A 14,484-nucleotide genomic window follows, 5' to 3' on the forward strand; every position below is an offset into this window, starting at 1 on the left:
TGGGTTATATACATGCTAATGTTTTTCACAAAGTTTTCCTAGTACCCTGTGAGTTTTTGGATCTTCAAATTTCAATCTATCTACACATTAGGAATATTTTCTTTCATTAAATCTCTGATTATTGTTTTTGTTTGTTTTTGCTCTTCAAATACTCCTATGTGGAATTCCTTGTCTGTCTGCATTGGTCTTCTATTTTCTCTTTTTTTATATCCATGCCTTTTTCCTTTGCCTTCTGTGAGTATGTAGCAAGTTTGTTCTCTATATGCATTTATTCATATATGCACTATTTCTTTTTTTAAAAGATTAATTAATTAATTAGTTAATTAATTTTTTGGCTGTGTTGGGTCTTCGTTGCTTGACACAGGCTTTCTCTAGTTGCGGCAAGTGGGGGCTACTCTTTGTTGCGGTGCGTGGGCTTCTCATTGCGGTGGCTTCTCTTGTTGCGGAGCATGGGCTCTAGGTGCGTGGGCTTCAGTAGTTGTGGCACGCGGGCTCAGTAGTTGTGGCTCACGGTCTCTAGAGCTCAGGCTCAGTAGTTGTGGTACACAGGGGCTTAGTTGCTCCATGGCATGTGGGATCTTCCCGGACCAGGGCTCGAACCTGTGTCCCCTGCATTGGCAGGCGGATTCTTAACCACTGCACCACCAGGGAAGTCCCTGCATTGACATTTCTGATGCACTTTAAATTCTGTTGTTGCACTTTCATTTCTTTTTGTTTTTTGTCTCTTCTAGTTCCCTTTTTATTTCTGCCTCTCTCAACCAGCTTCCTCTCTGCTATCACATTCTCTTACCATCTCATCCTTAATCTGTTTGACTCATCTTTAAAATTTTTTTACTGAAAGTACAGAACAGATGTTGCTGAATTTTACCATTATTTTGCTCACTATTTTTTTTCAACAGTGTTCATTCTTTGCCTTCTAGGTGCGATCTCCCTCTTCTTCTTTGTAAAATCATTTCATAGGCTTTTTCCCCCCCTTTCTATATTATTTATCCTTGGAAGATAAAAGTTTTATTTAGGTTTGATATTTCCCTCATAATAAAATGGATGGCATTCCCTTTGATCTTACTTTTTATTGGATAATATTGGTATGCTTATCTCAGATCTCATCTTGAAGGATTTCCTGCTGGTTGGATGATCCAGTATCCTTTGGAGAGCAGCTGTGAGAAAACCTACTGCCCTGAGTTTTATTTCTGAGCACTTTGCTATCTTGAGTGGTGAAGCTGTAGCTCTTGGGCCAGCTCAGCATTACCTGGCTTCATTATGGTGCCATAGCCTACAGAGGCAGGAAGGAACCAAGTCTCTCCTTTTGCCGATCCAGGCTGTCTGTCAGGTGGAACCTCCAGGTCCCTAGGCCTCCCCTTAGAAGTCCTTCCCTGTTACTGATCTCCATTGTGCTAAGGAAAGGCTATTATTATTATTATTATTAGAAGTAGAAATAGTGATAGCAGAGTATATAACCCTGGGTGCCTATCAGAATTGCCTGGTGAAGTGAAAGAAAAAAAAAAAAAAAACCCCACAGATGTCCAAGCTTTACTTTAGATCTGCCATGTCTGGGTGAGGTTGATGTGCATGTAGGATTGGGAACCCCCAGGCTAAATGGCTCCAGCTGGAGCAGTCCTGTGGCCTATCCTTTCTTCCAGCCCCTACCTCTATGGGCACCAGTCCTCCCCTATTCCTTCCTTTGAGATTTTGGAACCCTGCTCCTTTGCTTGGAAGGCATGTTGCATAGAGCTCTCAGCATCTTTCTTTACCTAGTCTCTTCCACATTGTGCTAAGCAGAAATATCTTCATGTTTCTGCCTTATGGATGGCAGTCAATCCTTCTTTCCAACCCAGGTGCAAATTTTGACCCATTTCCACTATTCTCAGTCACTTCTGTCAGGGTTGGAGGTGGGAAGTGGGAGCCAGATGCCTTTGTTTTCAGGCTATAATGGCTATAAGTGGGAAAATCGTATTGAGATGGGAACTCTGCAGACAATACTTCTGCTTTATGCTCTGTTTGTGTACAGACATATACTATATGTGGTATTTCTCACGTACATATATTTGGTATACCTCAAAATCATGTGCGTACATGGGGAAATTTTTGTTTCTGGTGTGCTTATGAAATCTTGAAAATGAAAGCTATGAAGATAACAGAGAGCACATTGTGATAGGTCTTCAAATTCTCTCTCATAACTATATTTTACATTTTCCAGTTAGAGCTAACCAAGAATATTTTCTCCCACAGCTAATTGCCTGGTGCTGCCTATGTCAGTGATACTTAAAATGCTGTGGACAATTCCAATTTTGAGTAGAATAATTTATTGTTATCATTATTACTTCTTAGGTAGCAAAGACTCCCGTGGGAGAAATATAACTATCTTATAGTAATAAAAAGCTTCTCTCTGTAGACATTTAACTTTTTCTCATTTGTAGAAAATGTACAGACCTGTTTGTTAGGAAATTTGCTTTTCCTTGAAAATTAGCCATGGTACTACTAGACTCTCTGTGGGTTCTTTAATTCATTAGTAACAAATTTCTTCTTCTTCTTCTTTTTTTTCGTTTCCTGCATTAAGGAAGTAGAACATCGAAGGAATGAATTAGGCTGCAGGAGGCATGAAATGACTTTTTTTCTATATAGCGAGGCAAATATATCAGCTCTCTGATTATTTCATTGCCTCATCTGAGTAGCTCTTGAAATACTGTCTGCTGTGAGAATAAACATCTTGCCTGGTCATCTACTTTCTGGTCATCTTCTAGGTTGGAAACACCTGCTCTGAGAGTTCTAATCCCTGACCTTTGACTTTTATTCGGCTTTTTCCTTATTCTCAGACTTTCTGGCTATTGATATACTTACCTTCATGACATTTTACTTATGGGCCATCCAAGTGATAGAATTAACTCTCTAAAAATCTCACAGCCTTGTTAGTTTACAACAGTTTTAAAATATGCATTATTTCATTTGATTCAACAGCCTATGATATAAGAAAAGCAAACCTGATTACTTGATTCCACAAATAAGGAAACTGAGGTTCAGAGGGGTTAGGTGACTTAGCTAAGGTCATGCAATTAAGAAGTTGTAGAGCTAGGACTTGAAGCCAGATTTGATGCTTCTGCTGTTAAACACTCTGTTGGCTCTCGGAGTTTCAGCTGTCCTTGGCCATGGTATGTTTTGCTAAGAAGATGCAACCTTTCCCTGTGTTCTCTCTTATCTTTTAGGTGATGATCTCTTAGAAGATGACAGGATTTTCAATATTTCAATACATAATGAAGCTTGTTTGAAATTGAACAGGCATTCTAGGAAAGTTGGATCAGAACGAATGTACCAAGTAAGAAGATCTCTTATGCTATTCGTTAATGAATTGTGTCACTTAAAAATTTGGGTGCTCTCCAGAGTATTTAAAAACACTAATGGAATGAACTTCTAGATTGTTTGATTTTTGTTTCTAGAGGTGAATGTGAGATGGCTGCAAGTGAGGGACTAAATTGAAGGAAGACACTATTGGGTGATTTGCTATCATTTTCTCTGTCTGGTATTTCACATGTATTATATTTTATTTTGGTTCATTTATAGTTGCAGCTTATTTTGTCATCTAATTCACACACGGATGTGGGTTTTTAAGAAACTTATTGCAGGGCTCTTGGTCCTCACTTAACTTGAATTTATAAACATCACAAATCTCAAGTAAAATTGTAAGTATATTCAGGCAGGAACTGAAATTTATTACTTTTGTATCATTTTTAGTGCCTAGCAAATCATCTGGCAGAGAGTAGACTAAGTAAGTATTAAATTAGAATTAATTCATTAACCATTTACCAAAAGAATATCATGTATTAGGACCTGGAAATTCTATTTGAACTAATATAAACATACAAGTAAACAGACAACTACAATATGGTGTAATGAGAGCTTTGATAAAGAGTAAATAAATGGAATAGGAGACTGTATGTATGTGTATATATGTCCAGGTACAATTTTTAAAAAAATATATTTATTTGGCTGCGCTGAGTCTTAGTTGCAGCATGCAGGATCTAGTTCCCTGACCAGGGATCAAACCTGGGCCCCCTGCATTGGGAGCGCAGAGTCTTAACCACTGGCCCACCAGGGAAGTCCCCATGTCCAGGTACAATTTTTTTAACAAGAAGCAAAAACATTGCAGAGTCATAAACAGTAAGTAGGAATTAACCAGATAAAAGATGTTGGATGAGGTGAAGAAGGGCAGTGTGGGCAAGTCGAATAGCTTATTGGATAATTGAGAATGTGGCTTTCTTGGGGAACAGAGAAAGCAAAGGGGAGTAGGAGGAGATGAGGCAAAAATCTGGATAGTGATCATCCCTGTATCCTGTACTTTTAAGCTTGGATCCTATTTTTTATGTCTATATGGAGGCACTGAAGGATTTTAAGCAGGTGAGTGAAATATTCACATTTTAATATTGGAAAGAACACTGGACCTAGAAATATATTCAGGTACCCAAATAACTTAATATAAAACAAAGATGATTTTTCGAATGGGTACAGAAATAAATGGTTCTGGGACAACTGGTTAACTACTTGGTTAAGAAGATAAATGATTCTCACTTCATGTCCTACACTAGAATGATTAAAGAGTTCAATGACTCAGCTCAGTCATCTCCCTGGTGGGAGGCCTTCATTGACCTCCTCCCCCAAACGCTGTCCCTGCTCTGAATTGTTTTTCCTACCCTTACTTTTCACATCCCCAGCTCACCTGGTTAATGCTAATTTCTCTTTCAGTGCACAATTAAGATGAGGAAGCCTTCCCTGATCCCCAAAGAGGAGGGTCAGGTGTCCCTCCTGGGTACTCCTCCAGCTTCATGTATTATAACACTTATCCCTGGGTATTTTATTTGCCTAGATACTTACCTGTGAGTTCCTTGAGGTTAGGACCTGTATCTTATTTACTATTGTATAACCAACACTGTATACTCTGGCTGGCAAATAATAGGCAGTCTGTCTATTTATAGAATGAATTAATGATACAGAAAAACTTTCTAATATGTTGTTAAGTAAAAGGACTATATTATAAAATTGTACAGACAGTGTGATCCAAAGTTTGTTAACTAGAAAGTAATTTTTTGTTTATAGACTGAACTACATGTAGTTTAGGATGAGACTGACTTTGTATAGAAATGCAGCCTCCGTAGTTGTGAGGTTTTTCTCCAGCAGAGGGCAGCAGTCTGAATGCAGAAGTGGTGAAGTCAAACATCTGGATTGGCCCAGGGCTTTGAGTTTTCAAGAATGGGTGAAATTGAGAACAAAGCGGCAAGGGTGTTGAGGGTATCAGGCAAAGAGAATGGTGGAAGTGATAGACAATGGTATCCAAGATAGGTGGGAAGATGAGGATGGGGGTGTTAAAATATTGGTAGAAAATCTTGAGTGAGGAAATCTTGGGGGATTTCCTGAGAGAGACAGACTGAGTGGGAATGAGTGGTCCAGAAGAACAAGGAATTGTGAGATCTTGGTGGAGCAACTCAGAGGATGACAGTCGAGGACGTGGCGATGGATGTGGGTAGCTGAAGCGGAGTGGAGGAACTTCACAGCACTGAACTCAAGCAACTCTGAGGCCAAGTTTCGATGGCTTACCTATAAGGACCTTTATGTTACTCAAGAGAATGCTAGGAATTGGGGGAGAGAGGAATCTCCCAAATGAGCCAGGGTCTTGGATGTCTGTGGAAGAATGACAGTGATGAGGAAGGGGTAGAGGGTGGAATAGCCAATGACACAAGCATCAAAGGAAACACTAAAAACATGTACATCCAGCTAAAACACATTGATTGATCAAGGGCTGATCATATTACTTCTGGGACCTTCACATGTTTTTTTTTTTTTCTCTTATAAATCCCTGTATTATACATACATCTTGAGTTGGCAGTGGTTAGAGCATTATTAGGTTACCAGTGTGTGTGATGACTCTGTGGACCAAAAACTGTTTCCCAGAACTCTAATAGGAAGGCTCCAGTGAAGTACCGTGACTCAGTTGCTTTGAATGCATAATTTGGGGTAGTCCTCATACAGTGTAAAAAGTCTGTTCCATGAGGCTTGTCTATGGATTCCTTATGAATGAAAAGAAATGAAAAGAATTTTGCCCAGTAACTCCAGTACAGTCTCCTTCACCTGGGAAGGCTCAAGGGGTTACTTTAGAATAGCCTGACATTTCATCCATCTGAGATGTAGTTATGCATTTTAAGCTTAGTCTTATAGCTGGTTGAGAAGAAGGTTGAATAGGGTACGTAGGGTAGCTTTGTAAAGTTCTTGTCCAGTTTAGCCTGCTATTGTATTAAAAATAGTTCTGTGTGCGTGAGGACAAGTAGAAGGAACCTTCATGCTTTCTTTCCATTTTGCTTATAGTCTAGACATCTGCAAGCCAAATGAATTTAATGCATCGCTTTCTTTTAATCTCACGACAGTTTAAAGTTCTAGGTCAAAGGCGGTATCTGCATAATTTTTATCACGCAACATCATTTAACTTCACAACGAGGGAACAAACCGCAGTGGTGTGTTTAGATCTGTATCCAGCAACTGAGTACACAGTGAATGTCACCCTCCTGGGATCTCCCGAGCAGCACTCAGTGCAAATAACAATAACAACCGCACCAGCAGGTGGGTGTAGATGTCTTTCTGTTTGGTATCTCAAGACAACAAGTTAAATATGTGTATTGAACTGTACAACATGGGGCAGCATAAAGAATGATAGTCTCAGAGTCAAGAGACCTGGGTTCTAGTTCTAACAAACTACTAATGTTTTCTGGGGCACAGGGTCCCTGAATCTTACCACCTCTCCCCTTTCCCACTTGGGTTCTGGCTCAGAGACGGTACAGACCAGGAGTGGACTGCTTTACTCAGGAATTCCTGGGAGCGATGGATTGAGAATACTGTAAGGCTTCCTATCTCTCACCTCAAATTTAAGACAGCTGAACCCTAAGGGTAGTCATTTTGGGCAACTAGAACTAACTTCCAGGAGATCAGAAACGTGAGCTGCAGTGTGTTGGACATGGGTAGGACAAGGAGGCCTCCTGACGGCGCCGTACGAGCACATTAACCCTACACAGAGAACAGTGGCCTAAAGCAGGTCAGGCTCCTTCTCCTGTTGCTTGCAAGGAAGCCAGAGGCGGCTGTGTCAACTCCACAGCCCTCCCTAGTGGGGAAGGATGCAGAAGTCTCTACCATTTCTTTTGTTTTTTCATCAGGTGGGTTGCTTTTTTAAAAAAAATATTTATTTATTTATTTGGTTGTGCTGGGTCTTGGTTGTGGCTCGCGGGCTCCTTAGTTGCCACATGCATGTGGGATCTAGCTCCCTGAACAGGGATGGAAACTGGGCCCCCTGCATTGGGAACGTGGCGTCTTAACCACTGTGCCACCAGGGAAGTCCCTCATCAGTTGGGTTTAACGGACAAATTTATGGGCAACCATTGAAAGAAACAGTAGAATAAGATAGGTCTCGCTCCTACCTTCCTGAGGCCTTTATCCTGTTCACCGACTGATCTTTGTGGGTCAGTAGTGGGCACGTTGGTCTTTGTACTTGGAAAGTTCTGCAATGCAGTAGATACAGATGAGGGCCATGCAGTACCGGAGGCTGAAAATTCACTCTTTATTGTATTTTTCATCTCAGATTGTGCCTTTTATCAGCAGAGGTTGCACGATGAAGACCTCCTGACAGCATAAACCTAGCCCCCACATACATTTCTGGCTACAGAATAATGCTCACAGTTTGAATATGCATTTCCTCCAATTATTAAATCCTCAGAGAAATTAAAGTCTAAAAATAACACCCACCTCTCCTTGTAAATTAACGTGTAAAGGCACTCAAGTCCCAGGTTCTTTCCTCCCCAGTGCCTTCTCTGCTAAGCCTCCGTTACAGTGGCCTCCCTGAGACAGAGAGTGTGTTCTAGCTGTTACATCCTATAAATCTTTTTTTTTTTGTAGTAGATGTTACTTCTTAGGTACCTCCAAAGTTGAATTAATCTTATTCCAAGTTTCATTGTCCCATTTCTCAACATGAGTCCCAGAGATACAAAACTTAGAAAAGCAAAGTTATGTGATAGTTATACAACACTGTGAATGTACTAAATATCACTGAATCGTATACTTTAAAGTGGTTAATTTTATGTTGTGTGAATTTCATCTCAATTAAAAAAGAAAAGCCAATGGCTTAGATACGTTCTTCTTGCACCTGGGCCTCAGTTACCTTCTGAGTGATTCGTACGTGACGTAATGCAAGTAAAATGTTTAGAAAGGTTCCTAGTACATAATAATGATAATGACAATACTAGCTTTGTTTATTGAGCACTGAAGATGTCCAGGCATTTTTCAAAGTGCTATCCTTCGGTCAACCCAAACCTACCCAACCTTTTGAGGACGGCATTATTTTATTCCCGTTTTACAGATTAAAGATCATGAGGCACAGAGAAGGTAAGCAACTTGCCCAAGATCACACACTTAGTGAGATGTACAACTGGGATTTGAATACAGGCATTCTGGCTCCAGGGCCCTCATTTTTAATCAGTACATCTACTGCTTTTTACTAAATATTTAGTGCTTAAAAAGAAAAAAAGGAAAATTTTGTTCCTAGAACCTAGTGCGTAAGTCAGTCTAGACCCACCTTGCTTTTTTCAACCTTGGACCGTGAGCAAAAACTTCAAATGTAATGGGTGTGTAAATGCATTCGTTTAATAAATGTTCATTTCTTATCTACTGTGTGTCAGGCAGGTTCTGATAGCTGACAATGTAGCAGCAATAAAACAGACTCAGTTGTCATGGGGTTGGAGTCAGGAGGTTGGAGAGGAGACAGATAAACAAGTAAGGAAATATATCAGATATTAGGTGGGGCTAAGTGGTAAGATGAAGAATAAAGCTTGGCAAAGGGAGTGGCAATTGATGGTCAGGGAAGGCCTCTATTATAAAGAGACACGTAAGCACAGGTCTGAAGGAAGTGGGGGGGAACACCAAATGACAGGCATGTCCTTGGCATGTTCTGGGAACATCAAGGGAGCCAGCGTGGCTGGAGCAGAGTGAGCTGGAGAAAGTGGTGGGAGATGAGGTCTCTAGCTTGAGTATAACGAGGGGGCCATGGTGTCAAGTTCAGAAAGTGAGACTATCGTTACCTCATCCTTTGCAATGTGGACCCCAGATTATCAGTAGTGCATATAATGTAGCATGTGATGTGACAGCCTCTATAGGTTACTCAGCTGTCTGAAGTCCACCCCCTGTGAATTTCAACTTAATTTGGGAAATCTCTTCTCCTGAGGTTATTGGATTCAGTCTGACACCAGGCTTCCCATCTGTTGTGGGGGAAAGAAATTTATGCTTTTTGAAAATTTTGGAACTTTGCCAATGGTGGTTCCAGGTCTTTCTTGGTGTCTATCCCAAGTATTTAGAACCTTTTATTTTCATGTCTCCTTTGAGCCCTTTTTCTACCTACCCTCCACCATTGCTGAAGATCTTGATCTGTGTAGTGAAAGAGCCTCCTTTCTTTGTGAGCAGGACATCCCATATTTATAGTAGGAAACTCTTCAAGTGAAATGCACTGTCTTAAACAGAAATGGACTCACAGACATGGAAAACAAACTTATGGTTGCTGGGGGGTGGATAGCGGGAGGGCAGGGGGAGAGATAAATTAGGAGTTTGGGATTAACCTATACACACTACTGTATATAAGGTAGGTAAACAACAAGGACCTACTGTATAGCACAGGGAACTATACTCAATATCTTGTAATAACCTATAATGGGAAAGAATCTGAAAAAGAATAGATATATATGTAAAATTGTATACCTGAATCGTACACTTGAAACTGACACAACATTGTAAATTAATTATACCACAACAACAAAAAAGAAGGAGGGAACATGCCAAATGAGGAGAAAAGTACTGCAATAAACTCATATTTAACTAAAAAAAAAAAGAAGTGCATTGTCTTGCATGCCTGCCTCCTTCACACTCCCAGTTTCCTGCTGTTTTCTCGGAATTTCTCTATCCCCAGAAAGATCCTAAGTATTGTTTTAATTCTGAGCAACGTGGCTTCCTATTATTGAATGCCTTGCTTCTGAGTCCTGCTTCCTGGTTAGGAGGTTTCCCTTGTCTTCCCTGGAATATTACCCTCAGCTAATCCTTGAGCTGCTGTTGAGTTTCTGGAACCTGTGTTTTCACTGGTCTAATGAGGTCTAGGAAGTCCCTTAGTTTTAGTGGTTTTTCACCCAAGCCCCACCTTTCCTTAGAACTGAATTTCTGAGACTTGAACTGCCTGTGCTTCTTTGATGGGAACTGAAGCATTCTTTCCTGCCACCATTTCCTTTTCTGCATCGGGAGAGATAATCGTCCAGTGTTCCAGGTCCTTCTAAGTATTCCTACTGCTCCGGCAGGCCAGCTGAGTAGTAAGCTTTCAACCTTCCATGCCAGCTGTTTCTGTTCCTTCTTCCTCCCCAGGCCTGGCTAATACATTTGCTCGGTGTTAGGACTTTCCTTCTCTATATTTGCTTTTTGTTTTCATACTTACATTTTTGTTCTCCTAACATATTACTTTCGATTCTGCCTGTGAGGTCTCTATAGAGCAAGAATGGTGCCACGTTCACCCAGTGTTCAGGTAAATTCTGCCCACCTTTCCCTTTTATTAGGAGGTATTTATTTTTATTCAGTTCAGCCTATAACCTCAGCCCTGATCAAGGGTCATGCTCCCTGGATCCTCCTTAACATTTCTCTGCTTTTCTGTTCCTTCTTTTCAAGTTCTAAATCCTTGCATTTCCCAGGCAGGCTTCCTTATAGCCTGGGCTATACCCTCTCTTTCATCTGTAAGGACAATGCCACCTTGGAATTCATTTAATGATACCTGAAGAATTCTACACTGATCCTTCTAGTATTTCTCTTTTTAAATATGTCCACATTTTCTGTAACTACATAGCACCACAACTCCAGTTATTAAAGAGTTCTCCATTAATGCCTACTCTGGGTTCCCTATTTAAAACTGTAAGAGGATCCTTTTTGATAGAATAATACCTGACTCTGGGTACCCTTTTAGGGGGGTCATTTTAATTTGTTCTCCAAAATAGTCCCTTTATTCTTCTCTTTGATGATTTTCAGCCATTTCCCTGACTTAGTAAATATTTCTACTTTTCTAATCTCTTTAGAACAGTTACGTTTAGATATAGCTCCTTTTCCTTGTCATAGTTTTCTAGCTGGGCTAATATGATTTCAAATTTTCTTCTCCTCCTTGGTGTGCTTTCCTTCACTTTATTCCATTCTCTCCTAATCTTGTCCCATTTGCAAGATCAAAACCTGTTTTGTAAACTGATTTCATTCCTTTTTCAGAGGCTGGGCAAATCTCAGAGGGTTCTAGGCCTACACCTTTTATGACTCCTTCCCAGCACTTGAGTTTGTAAAATCCCACTGGATTTTATCCTCTCCACCCAAGAAGAATCCCTGGTGTAGAATCCCCAGTCTGGGGCTCTGTAAAACAATCCAGAGCAATTTGAGAGCCTGTGGTGTTGGGGTGACTCCTGAGCCTGTAGACCAACCATGGATTCAGTCTTTCTCAGATCTCTTTCTTCTGAACAAGATAAAGAGGGACAGAGTTTTGGGCAGCTAATCTCCTGTTGTCTGCTAATGTCAGGCTCCCCCAAATGCTTTCTAAAATCTATCAAAATCTTCCACTAATGCTCTCTTTGTGCTTCTCAAACGTTAGCGAACAAAGAATCAACTGGAGAGCTTATTAAAGCACAGGTCCTTGGGCTCCATGCTAGAGGTTCAGATTCAGCAGGCCTGGAGTGAAGACCCCAGATTTTCATTTCTAGCAAGTCCCAGGCCTTGCTGATGCTGCCAGACCATAATTTGAGCAGCACTGCTCTAACCACATAGACCTGAGCTACTTCTGGGCAATTTAAAGCCCTCACTTGAAAGAAAAGACCCGATAAAGAGAAAGACCAAAAAAAAAAAAAAAAAAAAGTGATAACCAAAATAATTCCAAGTGCTCATGCCTAAGAAACCTGTGTGTTTTGCCTGATTTGTGAAGTTTTCCTGGTAATCGAATATCTACCTCATCTATTCTTGCAGTTCCAGCTATAGAGACCGAGAGCCTCCATCTTCCCTGATGGTGCTTTGCTCCCCGGTGGCGGCTCCTCTCTTTATATAAACTCAGAGTCCCAGTCAGTGTATTCACATGTTGCAGGGGAGAGAGACTGAATCTTACCCCTCCTTCCTGCAGGCTGACAAATGAGAAGGGAAATATCAGCTTTATTGCCTGAGCAAGTTCCCAGGAACTACCCCTAACACAGTTTCTAGTACTAAAAGTTATATTGGAGAATGAGGCTTAGAAATGGCCAAATGGGGTTTTCTACTGCCTCTCCCCATGGAAGTATGGGCAGTTGGATCTTCATGGGGACCTTGCCTGGCTTACCCACGCAGACTTAGGCTGAAGATCTGAGGAGAGGGAGTGGGCAAAGACCGGTTACTTACCTCTTGGAGACTGGAGATACACATGCCCCTTGTGCCTAAGCGCAGGCAGGTCCCAGAGAGCAAAAATCTGCATCTTTTTTGGGCAGTGACCTGTAATGTATGAACTCCATCCACTAGGAAATGTGACCCAAGGAATAGTAGTCTCCTTCTTACCTGTCAGATTACATATTTACTGTTCATTCCTTGAGGATTAGTGAGTAGGGAGTGGAGAGAGGCCAAAATTGTCCTTTCCTTTATAAAAATGGGAAGACAGGTAAATAGCAGCCTTGAACACACATGACCTCTGTAATGTTAGAGGGTTGATCAGGAAAGGTCCATTCTAGTTCTAGGAGTCTATGTTAGGAAAGCAATTTTAAGTTCCTTCAAATTCATTTATTTCAACATCCAAATTTCTTGACTGATCTATTTACCATCATTATTTTATTTATCTATTCAATTTTGTGTTCTTATTGATATATACAACTTATTCATATAGTAAGAGTTTAATATTTGTGTCAAATATTTCTCCTGTTTTATCATTTCTTTTAATTCTCTTTATGGTGTTTTTGACATGTAATGTTTTTAGATTTCTAAGCAGTGCAATCTATTGATCTTTTCCTTTGTGATATTACATTAATATTAAATATAGAATTTTTTTAAACAAAATTTTAAATTTATATCCCATCTTTTTTCTAGGAAGGACTTTAAGTGACCTGCATAGGTATATAAAATAAAAGAAAATAAGTTAAATAGGTAACCTAAAGAAGAATGAAAGCAAAGTCAGGGACATAAAAAAAGATGTCGGATAAAGCTAAGAATAGTTCGTATCCTTATAACCTATTTACTTGTTCATTAGTGGCTCACACGTTTAGGTTTAAGTTTTCAACCCATCCAGTCAGAAAGGGAGCCATTATATTATCCATAAGGTTACAACAAAGCAGTGTTTTTTGGGAGAAGTACAATTATTTTCAACACCACGATCAGATAGGAATTTCTGATTCTGGGGGGTTTCATAAATAGTTCCATGTATGAGCAGCATTTTATGAGGATTTTATGATGCTGTTTCTTACATCATCCCTCAACATGGCTCATTATATTTGAGGAAAGCACAATTCATTGTGGGGTGGACAAGGAAAGATTCCTTAGAAATGCCTGTGCTCTGCTGACCTGGCTTGATTCAGGGGTAGGATTAGGTTATTTTAGATTATTTGGAGGAATGACTGGAGTCCATGTTTTTCGGGCAATGTTTCCTAAATATTGTTTCTCTCAACTCAGATTTGATAAATGATGGGGCCATTGTGCTTCAGACAATCCTCTTCCATCCGTACCAAGGGAGCAGTTGGTCTGTGTTGCCAGTTGAATAACAAGAATCTGTGCCTGAAAAGAAGGCTGGCCACCTCGGTTAGTAGGTGGAGCCGAGACTAGGGAGCTGAGCTAAGGGAATTGTATGAATCTGCTTCTCCATGGTTGAATCCCATTTCCTCTCCATATAATGTGACCACATACTTTTAGCTTGAAAATCTCATGGTAGTTGTAACTAGATACCAAACTTGTCTTAAGAAAAATTTCAACAAAATAACAGTCCAACTCCCAACTTTAAACTATGTTATATCCTTCTAAGACAAATTGAAATGTACATCAAGGACAACTAAAGGATAATAAAATGATACCACTATTTATAGAGCTATAGAGGGGTTATAAAAATAGTAACTTTGCTTTCAAAATAGTTGACTTGTAGCCATTCTTTCCAACGATATTTACCCTGCAAAACCAACTGTCTATTTAGGTTGCTCCTAATTAGAGGTTTTAAAACCATATCATTTATGATCAAGAGAATACTGGTTTTTCTGTTCTCTTTAGCAGAGGACTGCATGCATTTAGTTACTTCTAAAATAGTGTTGGTAAATTAAAAAAAAATCTAAAGAAGGGACAGACCACTTTTTTCCTCTATTCCCTGGTAGAACGCCTAACTGATGAGGTGGCTTATGATGGCAGGTTTTCTAACAGCATGCATAATTTGAGATCTACAGGGACCTTATAAAACTTTCTGCATAACTGATT

The 14,484-nt window shown here is 40.1% G+C and overlaps 1 protein-coding gene across 2 annotated transcripts in view; it reads left to right on the plus strand.

Moving 5' to 3' along the window:
- SUSD1 (sushi domain containing 1) overlaps positions 1 to 14,484 on the plus strand; it is a 136,028-nt gene that overhangs the window by 55,938 nt on the left and 65,606 nt on the right. For both annotated transcript variants that reach the window (XM_068552905.1, XM_068552904.1), the window contains exons 9-10: positions 3,201 to 3,310; positions 6,408 to 6,600. In XM_068552905.1, coding sequence (XP_068409006.1) covers positions 3,201 to 3,310; positions 6,408 to 6,600 — 303 coding nt within the window. The remainder of the gene's footprint in view (positions 1 to 3,200; positions 3,311 to 6,407; positions 6,601 to 14,484) is intronic.

The sequence above is a fragment of the Eschrichtius robustus genome, chromosome 10, assembly GCF_028021215.1.
Source record: "Eschrichtius robustus isolate mEscRob2 chromosome 10, mEscRob2.pri, whole genome shotgun sequence".
Lineage (NCBI taxonomy): Eukaryota > Metazoa > Chordata > Mammalia > Artiodactyla > Eschrichtiidae > Eschrichtius > Eschrichtius robustus.